This window comes from Pinus tabuliformis, chromosome 9 (assembly GCF_031772625.1).
Source record: "Pinus tabuliformis cultivar Carrire ecotype Pingquan chromosome 9, CPIR1, whole genome shotgun sequence".
Classification (NCBI taxonomy): domain Eukaryota; kingdom Viridiplantae; phylum Streptophyta; class Pinopsida; order Pinales; family Pinaceae; genus Pinus; species Pinus tabuliformis.
Genome location: NC_142307.1, coordinates 1,740,276,543 through 1,740,295,592, shown reverse-complemented (window position 1 = coordinate 1,740,295,592; position 19,050 = coordinate 1,740,276,543). Strand labels below are relative to the sequence as shown.

General features: G+C 33.2%; 2 protein-coding genes across 2 annotated transcripts; both read right to left on the bottom strand.

Annotated features, from left to right (window-relative positions):
• Positions 1-3,508: 3,508 nt before the first annotated feature.
• On the bottom strand, positions 3,509-9,612 carry LOC149155670 (tetraketide alpha-pyrone reductase 1-like). The gene is made up of 6 exons (XM_089444496.1): positions 9,456-9,612; positions 9,195-9,364; positions 7,578-7,766; positions 4,800-4,962; positions 3,775-3,967; positions 3,509-3,647 (listed from the first exon to the last, which is right to left on the bottom strand). The coding sequence occupies exons 1-6, from the start codon at positions 9,610-9,612 to the stop codon at positions 3,509-3,511; spliced, it is 1,011 nt and encodes a 336-aa protein (XP_089300622.1).
• Positions 9,613-12,392: 2,780 nt separating this feature from the next.
• LOC149155669 (calcium-dependent protein kinase 10-like) lies at positions 12,393-13,192 on the bottom strand. The gene is made up of 2 exons (XM_089444495.1): positions 12,886-13,192; positions 12,393-12,568 (listed from the first exon to the last, which is right to left on the bottom strand). The coding sequence occupies exons 1-2, from the start codon at positions 13,190-13,192 to the stop codon at positions 12,393-12,395; spliced, it is 483 nt and encodes a 160-aa protein (XP_089300621.1).
• Between the last annotated feature and the right edge of the window lie 5,858 nt (positions 13,193-19,050).

Here is a 19,050-nt window from a genome sequence, read left to right as displayed (position 1 = left end):
CTCAGTAGACTCAAAACCCCTGCATTACTTCCTGTGGTGTCAATACCGCCCTCGGGGTGGTTTCTGGTTTATCGCATGCCCTTCAAGCCAGGAGCGGTATTTTGGAGTTGGGAGCAATTCCACTCACCACGCAACACGTGGCCAAGGTTGGGGAGAGAATACCGCCCTCATCACGCGGTAATTTGCTTTGCTTTTGGCTCATGCGATATGATCCTCCGCCGTTGGATTAGGTGAGGAGAATCAACGGTCAAGGATAAGCGTGCATGTTGGTGGGTCTAGGTCGTTTATCACGTGGTAATTCTCCGTGCTTTTAGTTCATGCGATATTATCCTCCACCGTTGGATCAGGCGAGGAGAATCAACGGTCAGGGAAAAGTGTGCATGTTGGTGGGTCTGGGTCTTTTGACCTTTCACGAATTGTTTATTTAAGATTTGAGTTACTACGAGTCTGTTGTTTGGGTCTTTAGGACCTAGTTGGTGGATTTGTATTTTGGTGAGGCTTTTACTTAGGGCTAAAAGGTTTAGCTTGCGGTTGGTTGTATTTTATGTAATTTTACCCTTTGAACATTTTGAATAGAAGGCACGACTCTTGCATTAGCAAAAAAAAGAAAGTTATGATGATTGTACCAAGGTCACATGTTTGAGATGGAATCCAAGATCTTGCAAAAACCCTAGCTTCCTTGGATCATATCTCTGAAAATATAGCGAGACAAGATCTGAAATTTGGACATGACGTTCATCAAGTTTGCGTCTCAAATTGGTTTTTATTTCCAGCTTCTTAAGCTTCATAGAAAAATGTTATAGCAAAAATTCCACGAGGACCTGTTTGAAGCAACGAAACCCTAGAATCCAAACCTTTCATACCAAATGTTATGCAACCAACTCACAAAAAGATAGAAAAGATAGATCAACAATTTCAAAATCAGCCTCTTCGAGGGGGGAACTTCCTTTACATTACACAAATGAACAATTCTTGGATGATTCAAATGACAAAACCTCATTTCTATATATAAGAGTCTAAGGGGTCACAATATAATCATAGCCAACATAACAATAATAATGTAAGGGCACAACAATAACAATAGTGGGCTTCTATGGGGCACAATAAGAACAATATGGGGACAACATGGGAACAACAAAAACAATAAGGGCTACAATGAAAATAATAATAGAGAATACACTAGTATTATAGGGACCTAACAAATTTGGCAAAACAATTTTATATCTTGTGGTGTATGTAGATGATATTTTGATGACAAGGAACAATGAGAGCTATATTGCATCCATAAAGAAGGAATTGAGGAAATGTTTTGAAATGAGAAACTTGGGGTATGTTCACTACTATCTTGGTATTGAAATAACTCAACATTTGAAGTTTATATTCCTCTCTCAGAAGAAATACATTGGAGATATGTTGAACACGTTTGGCATGGCTGAGTGCAATCCTTTGGCTACTCCAATGGAATAGAACTTAAAGTTCACATCCCCTGAAGGAAAATAATTTGAGGATGCAACTAAGTATAGACAACTTGTAGGCAGTCTCAACTACCTAACTATTACTAGACCAGACATTTCCTTTGATGTTGGAATCCTCTCCAGGTTTATGCAAAATCCTTGTGAGGTACATTGGTCTATTGCGAAAAGAGTTCTAAAGTACTTGAAGGGAAATGAAGACTTTGGACTTAAGTATACACAGTTGGGTGACTTTAGCTTGATTGGATACTCTGATTCAGACTTTGATGGAGATAGAGAAACTAGGGTATCTACTTTAGGTTTTGCTATTGAGTATTAGATCAGGAGATGTTCGATCATTAAAGTTTCATAGATTATATATGTATATGTTCAAACCAACAATGTTGCTAATTATTATGTTTAATAAATTATTAAGTGGAGGCTTCAATGAATTAGTCTCATTTTGTGCCCAAAATTGTCATTAAATTTGTAAGATTTGATATTAAATTATATTGATTGAAATTCAACATAAATATACTCTATCCATTTACACACACCCACTTACCCAGCCACACACTCACCTACCCCACACTAATATGTAGAATGTAGAGTGTTAAGACTAATGCCCACACTAATATATATTATTGAAACTACTCTCTTAAATAATTTATAATTTTTTTTAATAGCAAAATGATGATTAAATGTTGCTACCATTCCCAATGTTAAACAATTTGAACCAACACAAAAAAAGCATATGGGAAAAAATATTTAAATTACCAATAACAAATACAATTGTTATTTTTTTAAAAATTGAATTAAATAAAATTATAGTAAAAAATTGAAATGTTTTGTTTTATTGTGAGTTCTTTAAACATACGAGGCAATAACACAAAAAAAGCATATGGGAAAAAATATTTAAATTACCAATAACAAATACAATTGTTATTTTTTTAAAAATTGAATTAAATAAAATTATAGTAAAAAATTGAAATGTTTTGTTTTATTGTGAGTTCTTTAAACATACGAGGCAATCACTTACATTAGCGAGGTTTCCTGATTGCGTTTTGCTTTTCCAATTGGATTGTTATGTTTTTGCTTCACATGTAGATAGTTGATCACATAATGATGGCGAATTCTTATCAACCATTATATTTCAAGATTTGACTTAAAACACTTTATCTTTCTATTTTGTTTTTATATTTTTTTATAATTATATATAATTAAACATATCAATATATAAATTATTTTGCAATTATTATATTTAAATATTAATTAAGAATATCAATATATAAACTATTTTGTAATTATTATATGGAAATATTTAATTAAATCAAATTATCAAATACCTTGTTTAATAAAGATATTAAATTTAATTTTTAAAAATTATGTTTATTGCTGAAAAATCTTTGCTAGTGATTTAGATCCATTTTAATTATAATTTTTTTATAAATATTTATATATTATGGATAAAAGATTTGAAATTTTAATAAATCACTTTTTTAATATTTAAAAAAAATATAGTTATTTTAATTATCTTAACTTACAATTTTAATTAAGGAAACTATTTTTAACTTGTACAAATTTGGCAATGTCTAAGATTAATGTGGATACCTTATTTTAGTGAATACTTTAATTTATACTTTGGAAAAAAATTATATTTTGAAAAATAAAGATTTGGCATTGTAATTAGAGTATTGCTCTTTTAAAAAAAATAAAGTACAGATTTTCTCTAAGCCAAAGTTTATAGACTATTTTTTAAATGCTATATCTTTAGTAGTCTCAAAATTTATTGTAATGAAGTTAGAACAAAACAAAACTAACAGTAAATGAGAAAGAAAAATCACCTTTATTATGCTGAAGGACAGCATACCAACTGTATACACAGAATTATTTTGAGTAAACACTTTCCATCAAATTCATCATCTCAGACATATACTATGAAAAAACACAGATGAATGAAAATATTATTATAAATAAGGCAGGTTATGAATTGTTTGTTGCCTCCTAATATGAGTGAATGATAATTTTTTTTTTTCCTTTCTCTGGTTTCTATAGTTTTAAATGTGGCCCTGCTCTTTAAGCGATTCAATACAATCCTGGAACATCTCTTGTATGCTCTTGAATTCGAAACCTAGAGCTCTCAACTTGGAGGTGTTGTAATTGTAGTAAGCTCTGTCTCCCCAAACGTTCTCGAATCTGGATGCCCACAATAATTAAAAACTGAAAAATCATATATATATATATAGAGGATATACTCACTGCAATCATATATATATATATATATAGAGCTGTAGAAAGATAGAGATATTGGGGATATACTCACTGTGTGGGAACGTTGAGATGTGGATAACAGTCTGCTAACATGGCTCCCAGCTCATAGTTTTCGAGCACAGCTGAAGAGCATATGTAACGTCCTTTGGCAGTGGGTTCCTCAAATACCAGAATGTGACAACCAGCAACGTCGTCAATGTGAACGTATCCCATTCGTCCGTGCAGAGTAAATTTCTGCGTTTCTCCTGTATTTTTATCATCGTAAATATCATTTTCTGGTTTACAAAAATTTGATAATTATAAAAATTAATCTTAGAAATATTAAGTGAAAATTGGATAATTATAAAATTAATCTTAGAAATATTAAGTGAGTAATAGTAACATAAAAATTGTGAAATAGCTTTCTGGAATATGTTCTAAAATTGTTTTTGTTTGGTTAAAAGCTAGTTATGTAGATTTCTACGTTTCTCTTATATTTTTATCATTGTAAATTCCAAAATTGTTTTTGTTTGGTTAAAAGCTATTTGGTTAAAAACTAGTCATATAGATTTCTACGTTTCTCTTATATTTTTATCATTGTAAATATCATTTTTTTCTTTATAAAAATTAGATAATTATAAAAACTAATCCTACAAAAATTAAATTTAGTAACAGTAACATAAAAACTATCCTAATAGATTGAAAATAAAGTGGAGATGGACGATTAAAATGTGCAAAGGTCACCTTGGTATTTTTATTTTAAGAGAATTCAATTATGTTAAAACAAATTTTTTTGCTGAATATTTTTGATCTTGCTCATGTCTTTCTGATCCCAGAATATTTTAGAAATATTTTTTATCTCGTTCATGTTTATCTGATCATAGAATATTCTAAAAAATCACAACCCATGTCTAATCCACAATCAACATAAAAATTCACATCATTATACACCCTTAAAATTAATTGCATTTTTCAAATATATTTATTTAAATAAAAAATATAAATAAACTACAATAAATATATCTTTATCTTTTAGCTTTTTAATAGCTAAATCCATATCTAAAAATGCATCTTTACTCATCAATTGTAAAATTATACCTTTTAACAAACCAAGGACATCAGATGCAGTTGAGCACAGGTTAGGAGGAAGACTTGGCCCAATTACAAATGTGGGAAGAACTGCAACCATGTCCAGATTGTTTTCTTCGGCAAAATCCCATGCTGCTTTTTCTGCTAAAGTCTTGGCCAGAGCATACCATATCTGTTATATCTAATATTAGAAATGAGTTTTAAATAGAAATAGTATAAAACAATTTTTAATATTATTTCTAAATGATGATAAAAATAATATTGTCTAAAAAATAGATAAATTTTTTTTATTATATAGTAATGGAAGAGACCTAGCTTCAGTTAATAATAATTACGACAATTGAGTAGATACAAGTGTAAATTTATAACTCATTATATTTATCATAAAAAATATATTAGGCATCAACAACAATTGAAAAATTTACTTCTGAAATTATTGTCATGAAAATAACTCAAAACATTTCTTGATTTAAGTTTTTTTTAATGTAAATTTGTAAAATAAATAAGGGTTAAATATCTTTCAAAATTTAAAATAATTTAATAATAAAATTTAAAATCATTATAATAATATATTTTAATATTTACTTAACCGAATTATATTTCACTTAACTGCTTAAAATAAGTTTAATTGACATTTCCATTTTAAATTATTATTAAAAAAACAAATAAAAAATTTCATGTGAGGCTGATTAAATTTTTTCAATGAAAAATTTAAAATACCTCTACGTTATATTTTAAGATATTAATATCTAAAAATAAAACGGATAGAGCTGAAGGTACAATTTACTGTGGTTAATGTTTTGGTTACTCTAGGATGAAGTAGTAAATTTTCATGATGAAGTTCATTAGTTTAAGATCACTGGAAAGTCAACTAGCACCGGTCTATATAGCATCTTTTAAATTTTTTTATCAAAATTTAAAAAAAAAAATATAAAGTTGTATAAAAGTTAGAATTTTTTTAAAATACTTGTACGTTATATTTTAAGATATTTTTAATATTTAAAAATAAAACGGATAGAGCTGAAGGTACAATTTACTGTGGTTAATGTTTTGGTTACTCTAGGATGAAGTAGTAAATTTTCATGATGAAGTTCATTAGTTTAAGATCACTGGAAAGTCAACTAGCACTGGTCTATATAGCATCTTTTAAATTTCTTTATCAAAATTTTCAAAAAAAAAATATAAAGTTATATAAAAGTTAGAATTTTTTTAAAATACTTGTACGTTATATTTTAAGATATTTTAATATCTAAAAATAAAACGGATAGAGCTGAAGGTACAATTTACTGTGGTTAATGTTTTGGTTACTCTAGGAAGGTACAATTTACTGTGGTTAATGTTTTGGTTACTCTAGGAAGGTACAATTTACTGTGGTTAATGTTTTGGTTACTCTAGGATGAAGTAGTAAATTTTCATGATGAAGTTCATTAGTTTAAGATCACTAGAAAGTCAACTAGCACTGGTCTATATAGCATCTTTTAAATTTCTTTATCAAAATTTTCAAAAAAAAATCTAAAGTTGTATAAAAGTTAGAATTCTTTTAAAATACTTGTACGTTATATTTTAAGATATTTTTAATATCTAAAAATAAAACGGATAGAGGTGAAGGTACAATTTGCTGTGGTTAATGTTTTGGTTACTCTAGGATGAAGTAGTAAATTTTCTTGATGAAGTTCATTAGTTTAAGATCACTGGAAAGTCAACTAGCACAGGTCTATATAGCATCTTTTAAATTTCTTTATCAAAATTTTCAAAAAAAATCTAAAGTTGTATAAAAGTTAGAATTTTTTATACTGTGGTGGTTTTTTTATATAACTAAAAAAAATTAGTTTAAATATAATATTTTTTTGGTTAATTTTAGTTTAAATATAATATTTTTTTGGTTAATTTTATTTAAAATTTAATAGATATTTTAGAATCATAAATTTAAATTAGTTAATATTTATTAAATTTATTTATATATTAAAAATATATTGTAAATAATGAAAAATTCCAATTTTATTCATAATTATATTAGTAAATTTAACTTAAAAAAGTTAAAAAAACTTATTATATTTGTTGTTGGCTTATATAAAGATTCAGTTTTTTCATTGACTAGCTATTAGTGTATTTTTACTAAAAAATTTAAAATCTATCCAAAGTTTAATATTATGAAATTAAATTTTTTATTTTTAAATAAAATTTATTTCTATTTATCTCAAATATGATGGTTGAAATGTCTCCCCAATGATTATAAGAATTGACTTTTGTGTACTCTATTATTAATTACTATGTACTATATCACTAATTACTATGTACAATAAATATAAATAATTTGAAAAATAACATTATATATTAATTACTATATCTCATAAACACAATTAGTTTGTAATTAAATTCAAAAATTCCATTTTCTCATTAGTGTAAAGTATTGAATAGACAATTTTTATGGGTTTTATGTTTTAATTTACAAAAAAAAAATAAAATATAACTTTGAGAAAAATATGTAAAAATAACATGTGTAAAATTTGTACAACTTTTATTATATCAATCTATAGGCTAAGGACATGACATGTGCACTGTGATATGAGCATTATATTAAAAAAATTGTTGTCATTCAATATTAAATAAATAATTATTAACTTATTATCATTCTCTATTAAATAAATAATTATTAACTTGTTATCATTTTAGTCAGTGTCAATTTTACTACTTATATTTATTTCATTGGCTGAATCAAGAGTGTCAATTTTACTACTACTTATATTTATATTTATTTCATTAGCTGAATCAAGAGTTTGAGAGTACCTGTAATTTTTCGCAAAGTTGGACAGAGCTCCAGCTGGATTCGTCCAGAGGCACAGATGGATCGAAATCGTCTCTGGCTCTAACGGCGGAGGATGAAGAAGTGAGTACCACTCGCCTTACTGAGGGACTTCTCTTGCAAGATCTAAGTACGTTCAGAGTTCCTCTAACGGCTGGGTCAACAATCTCAGCCTACACTGAACAGTATCCCATTAAATTTTATCCAATCACATAAAAGTTTTAAACTCAGAAACCTATTTCACAATTGCTACTGAGATTGAAATGGAAATGAATGACGAACCCTAAACACAATGGAGATGCTTAATGATTAATAGTCAGAGAGGGTAAGGCTGTTTGGAAACCTGTATTCCAACCCGTTTTAATATTGTAGATTTTGAAATATCTTGGAAGTCCAGTTAGTATAAGCAAAATGAAATTGTTGAGATTTTGCTCATATATATTTATTAATTAAATATTTAAAATATTTTGAAATAGTTAATTGGAAATTTGAGTTATTTTCAATTTATGTTAATTACAGATTCCAAAATATTTTTAAAAATTGGTATTATGTTATGAGGATTTTCTGAATATCTTGGAATTTCAAAGTGACCAGGTTAAAAATATAAATGTTTATAATTATGTTTTATGTATTCATACTTTGTTTAAGATGGATACACAAAGAACAGAAAAAACAATATATATTTTTGTATGAATTTGTGTAGAAGTAGGCCTTAGCAAAGGATTTTGGGATCGTATTCTTTTGACACACAACAACCAGTGCTGCATTTTAGATGTCGCTCTTGTCTACAAACTGAACATTTACAAAAGGCATGTCCTTTGACAAAGAAAGATCCTAGGCAGGAAAAAGCAACCAGTCAAGAAGCCTAAGGGATGGCATTCCCCTGGCCAACAACCTGATGAAGAAGAGGAAGAGGATCCCATAACTGAGGAGAACTCAAATCCACAAGCTCCCCCACCAAGCCAAGGAATCAATCAGGAAGGAATGCTGGCATCAAGGTCGCACAATCCAGATGAGAGGGAAATCTTGATCAAGAAATCCAGAAAGAGAAGGAAGTTGGAGGATCCAAACATCTTTATTCCTCCAAGAGCTAGGACTCAAATAAAGAACATCAGAGAAAAACAGCAAACAACCAACTAATCATTGTAACTTCCACTCATGATCAAGGAGGATGGTGGAAAGTAGATAAGAAGAAGGGTAGAAAAAGGTGACTAAGCAATTTCTCTGGTTGGTTTTGGCTTTTAGTTGCCAGCTATGTAATTTTCTTTTTTTCTTTTATTTTTTTTTGGGCATCAGTAGAAACACTAATTTACAGGAATGCCTACAGACATCTGTAAAATTTAATTTTATTCCTTGAATGTTAGGTTGAATAAAATTATGATTTTTCTTTCTAAAAGAAAAAAAACTTATATATTTATAGTTTCATTATAAATTCCAAAATATTCTTAAAATCTAAATCACTTTATTCAGATCTCCGAAATATTCTGGAACATGAAGATGTTCCAGTTAAAACTGTAAATACTAATAGTAACTTGTGTGTTCATAGTTTCACCAATTTGGATACATGGCGAATTGTGGAAGAAGAGAAAGGAAAAGCTTGCCTTGGGATCTGATTTGACACCCACGACTGGAGACGCTGTGTGAAAAACACCATGGCAGCCTCTGATGACTTCATCGAAGCTGCCCTCGTCCATTAGATCAGCTTTCATTAGTTGCAGTCTCTCTTTCGCCCCATCTAACTTCCATAAATGAGCCATCTTTTTCTCATTGCCTGAAGAACCAAAATTCAAATTCAAGGCTTTTCTACTTGCAGGTAAGGCAAGGCAATGACAAAAGAAGAAGTGATAGGATAATTGAATTACCAGGATCCCGCACAGTTCCTCTCACATGGTAACCACGCTGGAGGAGACGCTTGATAAGCCAAGATGCCAAGTAACCAGCCGCTCCTGTCACGCACACCAATCCTTTGGAGTTTGTTATGCTAACGTCGTCCTTCTCTCTGGTTTGAGCCATAGACATGTTTACCACAGAAAAATTGAAAGAGCAATACAATCAATATGGTCTGTGTGTCTTGAGTAAATATTCTTTCTATCCCAGGAGGCTCAGCTTTAGGTAAGTAGACATGAAAATAGGATGACAAGTCGTTAAACGGTTCGCTTCACGCTTTTCCCACCATTGGCTTTGGGTAAGCGAGTTGTGCATGCAAGAGAGAATTGGGAGCCAACTTTAGTTTTCTGCAATGTCCTTTATTAACACTTGTTTTGTGGTGTGCATGAAAGTGCAATCTGAATGATTCTTGGAGAGAAATAGGTGATTTAGGTTACTATCCGTCCATACATTATATATGGAAGAAATAAAAGATTTGGAAAGATTATCTAGAAAAACTAAATTATTTTCAAACTCTAGACAACTAAATTATTTTCAATGTAATTCGATTTTATATTCCAACCACATATTTTTATTTTATATAAATTTTCTAATTACAATTATATATATATAATCTTAATAAAAATATATAGAAATAAAAAATTTTAGAAAAAAATAAAAAATAACAATAATTTGAGAAAGATAATGCCAATCAATCACTACTCCTATAATTATGGAAATTGTCCTTTGCCCTCACAAACTCTCTCGATCTCTTCACAACGCCCACAACTAACATTCTCAATTCTTCCATTTGATATGCTAAATTATAAAAATTTGATCTGATATGTACTTTCCCATCTATAAAATTGAATATGAATGAATCCAACACACTCTACCTTCCCATTTCCATTGGCCTCAAAACTTAGCTTCAAAATACATTACAATCAAGACACTAAATCACTAGTGCTAAGAGGAACCTCATGTTCTCATAATCTACAATGGGTTCCAATTTCCTCTCCTATAATATTAAAAATAATTTTTAATATGTTTTTATATTTTTGTAACAATGGATTAATGAAAAAAAAATACCTATTGAATTTATTTCCATTAGTTCAATAAAAATCGTTTTAGTATTTAAAATTTTAAATATTCTAATAATTATTTCTATTATAAAATTATTAATTCTAATTATATGAATTAAATTTTGAAAAAATATAAAAACTTGAGATAATAGTGTAGAGTCCAAATTATAGTCAATTTTAACCACATGCAACACAAATAATGACCAGTGACAAAGACTATATAATAATTTACGTAGTATCAAAACTATATAACAATTTATTTAAAAATCAGTAAAAAAGAGTCTGTAGCTCTCGCTATTTAATAATTTCAACTGGGATGGAGTCTTAAATCGATTGCTCTTTCAATGTGCCATGCAAGTTGATTTTCCATTTTTTTCCTTTTCTGAATGACTTTATAATCACCTGGAATTAATAAAATAAAATACTATAAGAAGAATATTGATTTCGACATGAAGTTAATTTAATTTGGTGGTCAGTTGGATTTGGTCCTTATTCTTTAAAGTTCAATATACCATATTTATATTAGTGGTCTATTTATTTTAGTGGAAGTTAATTATCATTGTGCATAAAAATCCCATAACCACATATCATGAAAACAACGTTCTGGAGTCACAATCACTTAAATACAATTCATGAAATGTTTTCATGAAATGTTTACTCTTAACATTTCATGATAAAATTCAATTATCAAAACATTCATGGTTCTGCCACCGAATTGATTTTGTCATTCATAAACCTTTAACGTTACAGATAAATATGGTTTATGATTTTAAAATATCTCATACCCCCTGAATGATTCCGCACTCCACTTACAACTCTATAGCAAGAACTGCCAAAATGCCACCGCTATTTACCTTCATAACACCTCCATTGCTAGGTCAAAAACCAGCTCAACTCTTAGTACCAAGGATTGGTCAAAATGCTATTTTATATCATCTCCACTAAATATCTAAACACGTGCCCACACAAAAAATGATGTTTGTTGTATTTGATTATGATGTCGATGACAAATAATGCAAATTGGTTGATCAAAAGGGATTGGTGTATTTATGATGGAGATTCAGCTATGTTCTAAGTTGTGAGTCCAATTATCTTTTTGATTCAGAAGTCTTGTTTTAGTTGGATTAGACACCAATTTCTTACAGGGCAGCAACGTCACCAGTAGGAACACTATTAGGGGAGTTCTAGAGGGGTAATGACAAAAAGTTTGATAAAAATTGCCTTGTAAAATATTGTAATTTTGAAGTCAATATGGGTTGTTCATTAGGCGAAAGATCTTACGGTAGAAGTTATGTTAATGTAAGGTTTTTTGCCCTCGAAGGCAACCCTCTGTTTATATGAGGGAATTGTATTGCGGTTGTGGAATTATTACTCCGTGCGAGAAAGAAAGAGTAGATTGTGTGAGAGAAAAGAGGGAATTACAACAAATTTGTTGTAGGCTGCATCTCTTCATTTTGTTGGATAATATAAAAGGAAGGCCTGACTGTTTCTCTGTGGATGTAGCCCAAATTGGGTGAACCATGTATATTCGTGTCTATATTTTTTCATGCTTTTCTGTATTTGTGATTTCACAATATTTTATGTGTTTCATTTCTTTGTTAATTAATTTCTAACAAAACCATTGTCCACCAAACCTTAAAAATTCCTCCCCTCATAAAGGGTCAATTTTACATCTATATTCCACAGTTTGGATTATTTCTTTCTTTAGAAATTTAAGTAATGGAGCTTCGTAAAAGAAAAGAAGTGGGATGAGGAGATGTAGGTACCTAAGATTTGTTGTGTGTTGATTCTCCTGGTGATGTCTCTGTAAAGCATCCTTCATATATTCAAGTCCTCGACAAAGGGAGAAATTTAAATCCATGGATCAGTTGGGAAGCGAAGCTGCTCATAGAGGATTTCCTCAAATATCTCCTGTGATGTGTCTCCCAGAAAAGCGACAAATCCACTCACCATTATGTACAGGATCACCCATGTGTTCCACACATCCAATTTCTCAATGTAATCCTTCCCTTCCAATGCCTCCATTGCTACATATTACAGAGTGCCCACAATTCCTTACATTAAACCTTTCCTTGCATACCTGAATTTCAACATTTAAACCATAGGATCCGTTGATCCACACCCAAAAATTTGACAAATTTGTATGAGAAGAGAAGGGCGAAAGCATAATAAACCTACCTGGAGAGAAAAATGAGGCCTACAAAAAGTTTTGGAGCTTGATATGAGTGAGAGAATGTGAGTTACTAGAAAAGAGAATGTTGTCAGGTTTTATATCTCATTGGGTGATTCCCATTTAGTGGCAATAGTTGATGGCCTCCATGAGCTTTTGCAAGATGGTGGATACCACCTTTATCAGAGAATAGTACCGTATTCTTCTTACTAACGATTCTTTCAAATAGATCTCTGTGTGAGCGCATCTCCATTACAAGATGGACACACTCATCATCCTCATAAGCCTCATCGAGGGCAAGCACTGCGCGATGACCTAAGACATATTGCATAATCTTGATTTCATAATGAAGGAAATCTCTGTTGATGGAATCGTGAAGGAGATTTGATTTTCTGATGGTCTTGTAGGCGAATTGTTTCGCACTTCGCTTGTTCGAGCACTTCTCTTGCAATTGGTAATTTTGAAGGAGGGCATCCATCATTGCTCGTTACATCTAATCCCTTAAGTTGTTCTAGAATAAAATGAGATGTGGTTTCACTTGTATGAAAGGAGCAGGGATGCACAAATTAGGTAACATGAGCTTGTTTGAAATAATAACATGGCGAACTTAGTTTAACATGCGCCATGATATTCACAGACTTATGGAGGCCCTAATGGAACAAGGATTCCAACAAATATCAACGTACCACAATGACAAATGTCATCAGTGTACCATCGGGATAGATGTCACCCAATAGGCAAAAGGGTAGACGATTGTCAACAGGGGAACATTTTCAAAAAGAACACCTTCGGTGTAATAATAACTCCTATCAACGTAATTATAACATTAGTATGGAAAAATATACACACGGGAAGGAGCAATGGCGGAAGCGGTGGCAGAAGCGTATTATCACCAGGACGAAGACTTTCTCCGGCAGCCCATCTCACCTCCAGTCTCCCCAGAAACCCAACTTCAGACCCTAATTCATGAAAACAGTTTATTTTTTGACAGGCTAGTGGAGTTGATACCGGCCAGATTTTACCTGCCCAGCGAAGACCCACCGAACCCCGGGTACTATGGCATGAGCAAGGCAGAAAAACTTGCAGCCAGAAAAGCAACGAAGGAGAATCTTAAGAAAGCACGCCGAGATCGGCTGGATCCAGAGACCTATGCTAGTACTTTGGAGCTGGTGAAGAGGAATGCTGAAAAAGATGAACAAAAAAAGCTGAAAGATGAAGAAGATGTCCAAAATGCATTTATCGCATGTAAAGATCACGGGGCTCTGCAATCCCTCGGCGCAAACGAGATGGAAACCGCGCATCTCAGCGGGGGCATGAAGAAGGAGATTTTCCGGAACAGTTGGAAGAACAGAGAGGACGAGAAGCCCAGGAAGGTACTCGTTCGAATCCACGAAGAAGAGAGCGCGAATGTGGCTTTCGATCTGGAATATGAGATTCGGGCGTTTGTTTTCATTTCCAGGCTTGGCCACGGACCCCGTCTCCTCGCTTCCTTCCCCAAAGGTCGCATTGAGGCTGTGGCGAATGCCCTTCTGGATTTGTTCATAAAATGTGGAAGGGTTAAGATTGCATGCGAACTGCTTGACGAAATGCCTGAACGAGATGTCAAGAAAATGGCTTCGTGGAACGCAATGATTTCGGGGTTCATGCAGAATGGGCATGGCAAGGAGGCAGTGATTTCAGGATCTGCACAGAATGGGCAAGCTGCGGAGGCAATGAAGATCTTTATCCAAATGCAGGCAGCTGGAAGGAAGCCAGTCACGAAGACATACCCCAGTATGCTCCCGGCCTATGCCAACTTAGCAGCTCCGGAGCAAGAAATCGAGACAGCCCGCTTTTCTATGGAGAAGATAAGCGATGGAAAGCAGCAGTCGGATCTCTCAGCCTCGTTCCAGATCCAGATCAGGCTCCTTTCTGGAAAAACTCTGCTACAATGGGTAAGCGCTTCAGATCTAGTGCAGAACCTCAAGCAATCTCTGGAATTTAGGCTGGGGATTCCCTCCGCTTCTCAACGACTCCTCTGCGAAGGTAAACATCTTGAGGATCTGTATCCCCTTTCTTTTTACAGCATTAGAAGAAATGCCTCCATCATTCTTACCCTCCGTTTGAGAGGGGGAGCTGTGGGACAGTCATCTTCAGCTACGGCTTTTTCTTACAAGGATGCAGTCCATGCTCAGAAGCCCAAGAAAGCTGCTCCACCAGCTCAGGCTCCTAAACCGTTCTTGGTGGACAAGCTGGAGGAAACCCCCTCCATTGAAATAACGCATCCTTCGCTGGATGATCAAATCCAAAAATATGCAGAGCATGGCATTATTTGCAGGTTCAATGGACTATGGCCTCGCACAGCGGATCTCTACCAATGGATCCACTCACACTGGACCAACAACTGCAAGGTTCTTCTTTGCTCAAAGGGTTTCTTCATTGTAGTTTTTGCTTTCAGCGAAGATTACCAAAAAGCATTAACTGAAGGCCCATGGTTTTGGGGCTCAGCAGGACTATTCCTCACCCCTTGGTTCCCAGATTTCGATCCTTCTTCAGCGATCATCACAAAGCTTCCCATCTGGGTCAGACTTCCTAACCTCCCGGCGCATCTATGGCACTTTGCAGTATTCCAAGGAATCGGCGACTCTCTAGGCCGCTTTCTAACAACAGACACCTCTAGGGGGGAAAAAGGCATATACACCTTCGCCAGAATTTGTGCAGAAATAGACATGAGCAAAGGTCTACCGGATCAGATTAATCTCAAAATTGGAGACTTCCATTGGACCCAGTCCCTAGACTACGAGAACACAGCCTTTCGATGCCGAAATTGCCATAACACAGGGCACCTTCAGAACTCTTGTCCCTCGCGGCCTGCCCAGAAGAAGAAAGCCAATCCTAAGCCGAAATCCAAAAGTTGGAAGCCTCATGATCCTCCTCCTATGGATGATTTGGATTCCAGCTCAGATGAAGAGGCAGGGGATGCAGAAGGAATGGAAACAAAGCAGGCTCAGGATCCGCCTTCGACTGGTTGTGAGGATTCTTCGGTCCCTCCAAACTCACAGAAAAGAACTCATGAGTCCTCTCCCTCGGATTCAGACAAGGAGTCCTCTCCGTCAGCCCAGCTTAGTTTGCAAATCATGCCAGTTCAGCAGAGTCATCTTGATTGGGTCAAAGTTGGTAAAAAGAAAGGGAAAAAATGCCGAATAGTTGATCCTACCCACGTTGGGTAGAATCCTCTGTTTCTGCGCCTGTTTCTCTGTTCCTCTTGTTACTTCTTGTTTAGCAATGTTCTCTTCCTAGTTTCTCTCAGGGGCCGAGGTGGATCGTCTTTCCTTTCCGGCTGCCCGTTCTCTTGCTTCTCTTGGCTGTAATGTCATATTGTACCATATTTTTCTTAATAGAATTAGTTTTTACCGAGAAAAAAAAAAAAACATTAGTATGGAAAATGAAGTAATTTGATTTGAAATGAAGTTTTTGTGTGTTGATATGTTATTGGTATGGTAAGGTTGGGTGCATAGAGATAAATTTCCTTTGTCATTATAACAAGAACTTGTACTTGTTATTTAAAAAAAAAATTACGTGTTTTTTAAAATTTGTTTATTTAAATAATCTTTACCTTAGCCAGAAATGCAATGCAAGTTATTTCATAATGAATTATAAAAAAATATAATTAATTTTAATTAAAAATAAAACATGTTTTTAAATAGGAATATAAATGAATTTGTTTAGTTGCCTTTATATATATCATTTTCTTAATAACTCATGAGACCAAAATCTATTAGGAAAAGTAAGTTCAACATCCTCGATTTTGCTAGAGAAGTTTTAATTTCTAATTTATAAGTATATTTGATTTTAAATCTTTACCTAGGGAAAAAAATTATTATTGTTTAATTATAGTTGTTATTTCATTATTATGGAGAAAAATTTAATAAAATCCAATTTCCAAAATCCCATAAGACCCTTACAATGGCATTAATGAATGTCAAAATGAGCTTAAACACCTAATTAGGGATCTGGATTTTATAGACAACGAAATGACATGCAAAATATGAATGGAAACATGCATACAAAGTAATACAGTGAAACACAAATTCTAATAATAGAAGAAACATGGAAAATACTGTGAAATGCAAAGAAATACAAACTAGTAAGAATGGTGGTAGCTTGTCTCTAAAAAAATAGGTGTTGGTTGTGCTCATTTATAAGATCCCGTAATAAGAGGCCAAAAATGGCCTTTTAACATAAAGTAGAAAATCTTAATAGGAAAAAAACTCTAGCTCTAGTGAATGAAGCACCAAAAGAATTGTGTATTATGAGGTGGTTAGTTGATACATCAACATCTTCAGGGTGTGAATTTTGCATATGATCTCCCTTTGGGGTGCTTGTTGGAAATATCTAAATGAGAAATATACTTTTTAGTAGAACTACAACAACCCCAAGCCCTATAATTACCAAAAAGCATTGTTTAAGGCCTCAAATGATCAAAGACTCTTTAGGACTATAAAAAATGTAGGTAAAAAATAATTACCACGATAGAGAACCATGTTGAGCTAGTGGAAAAGATGGGTGACCACTGATTTTCACCTAGATCAATTCAACATGAGAGAACCATCCTATATTTCACAGCGACTTCACTTGACACCATTGTTGCTTCCATTGGTCATGCCTATAGCTAATTATATGATATATTTATAACAACCCTGGTCAAAATTCCATGTAAGTCAAGTTAATAAAGGCAAAATAATAACCAAGATCATGGGACACATATTCCAATCTGAGTGTTGGGAAAAACATCCTAGTGTGGGTGTTCATTTGTTTTATTATAGTTAAGGAAATTGACAAAGGAAATGACAAAGGCTTTGAAAAGGCATGAAGCATTAATTGGCATTTTATTTATGAAAATAATGTAAATGAGGAGAAAAGGAAGGTGAAAAGTCACAGGTTGCCTGTGAGGAGGAAAATGAAGGAAAATAATGGAAAATTGAAGAAAATAGAGGCCTCATTAATAAAAATTCTTTTGAGGATCAGTGGGTACCTTCTGTCAGTTTAGTTTTGAAGCTCTCTCTCTCTCACACTCTTGGAAACTTAGAGAATTCTTGGATCATTCTAGCTTTGGATCAAGGAAATAAAAGGAAGGACCAAGCAGGTAAAGGAAAACAAAGATCAAGCAAGGAAGAACAACATCTAACAACTACAACGAGATTATTTGCAAGTATCATTTTTCATGTGTGATTTTCTAGTTAGATTTGGCATGCATGGTACATGCATGTGTATTTGGTTCTCTTGTTGTCATTGGCATGGGTTTTTCTAGGTGTGACAATGTTCTTTAGCCTTGCCTTGCCATTTTTGGATAACCATGGTGTGATGGATTTTCTTGTATTTAGTTGAGCTGGATTGAAAGATGGTTTTGAAACTGAGTGAGGTGTTGTCTGAAAGAAAGAACAAAAGGCCTAAGAATATCTAGACCAAAGAAGGTGGGATTGCAGTAAAGCCAACTTTTGTGTGTCTCGGTGGGCCTAGGAATCATTGACCGATGAATGGAAGGATATACGGTAAAGGCTAGAGGTGTGTGCCCTCGATCAAGCCTAGTGTTTCCGGGAAAACTAGTGTCTTTTCGATCTACTAGTCCCACTAAGATGGGTAGCTATCTTAGAAACGAACAATCAAAGCACTTTGTGATTTCCTTTATATATGACAGATAAGAGAGAAGCAAAGAGGGCCAACCTGGATCTTCCACTTGACTATTTGCTTGATTTCTCATTCCCTTGATGGAACTTGCAATTCCTCTCCTACTTGTCCCACTTTAGAGAATACCTGTAGAGACAAAGTAAAAAAACACCATCAAAGCATCTTGATCTATAATATCATAAACAATGCAGAATCAGAAATACATTGACCATACAATTGCATTCACAAACAACAAGATTCACAAATACACGATTGTAGGGAAGAAAACTCAAAGAACTTTATTAATAGTAGAAGATAGGATTACAACCCAGCTGTCTGATCCAACATCATCCTCCCAGCATCAAAGCCCTCTTCACCTCATGTAAAGCAAGATCACTCAACAATACAATGCTTTTTCTCAAAGACAAACTAACAACACTTCTTTACAAATTACAAAATTCCAGCCTCTAGATCTCTCAAATGAGGGATCCATTTATAGATGTTTGCAGAGGTGTGAGTCATCTCTGGGTTTTTGATTAGTGTCATTCCACTTGTAGTTCTTAGTTCCACTTGGAGATTTCTTGGATCTCTTACTCATCCCTGGGCGAATTCAGAGAGGCAAGTGTCATAGAGGAAGTTTCTAGAAGATTCCATGAGCATCCACTTAGCAAATTGCCTCAGACATTTGTCCAT

Excerpts from the sequence above, each read along its gene's own strand:
- LOC149155669 (XM_089444495.1), bottom strand. The coding sequence starts at position 13,192 with ATGATGGATGCCCTCCTTCAAAATTACCAATTGCAAGAGAAGTGCTCG. Across the intron at positions 12,569-12,885 it reads ACTATTCTCTGATAAAGGTG|CAATGGAGGCATTGGAAGGG; the intron begins GTATCCACCATC and ends TGTAATATGTAG.
- LOC149155670 (XM_089444496.1), bottom strand. The coding sequence starts at position 9,612 with ATGTCTATGGCTCAAACCAGAGAGAAGGACGACGTTAGCATAACAAAC. Across the intron at positions 9,365-9,455 it reads AGGAACTGTGCGGGATCCTG|GCAATGAGAAAAAGATGGCT; the intron begins GTAATTCAATTA and ends TTGGTTCTTCAG. Across the intron at positions 7,767-9,194 it reads GTGTCAAATCAGATCCCAAG|GCTGAGATTGTTGACCCAGC; the intron begins GCAAGCTTTTCC and ends TGTTCAGTGTAG.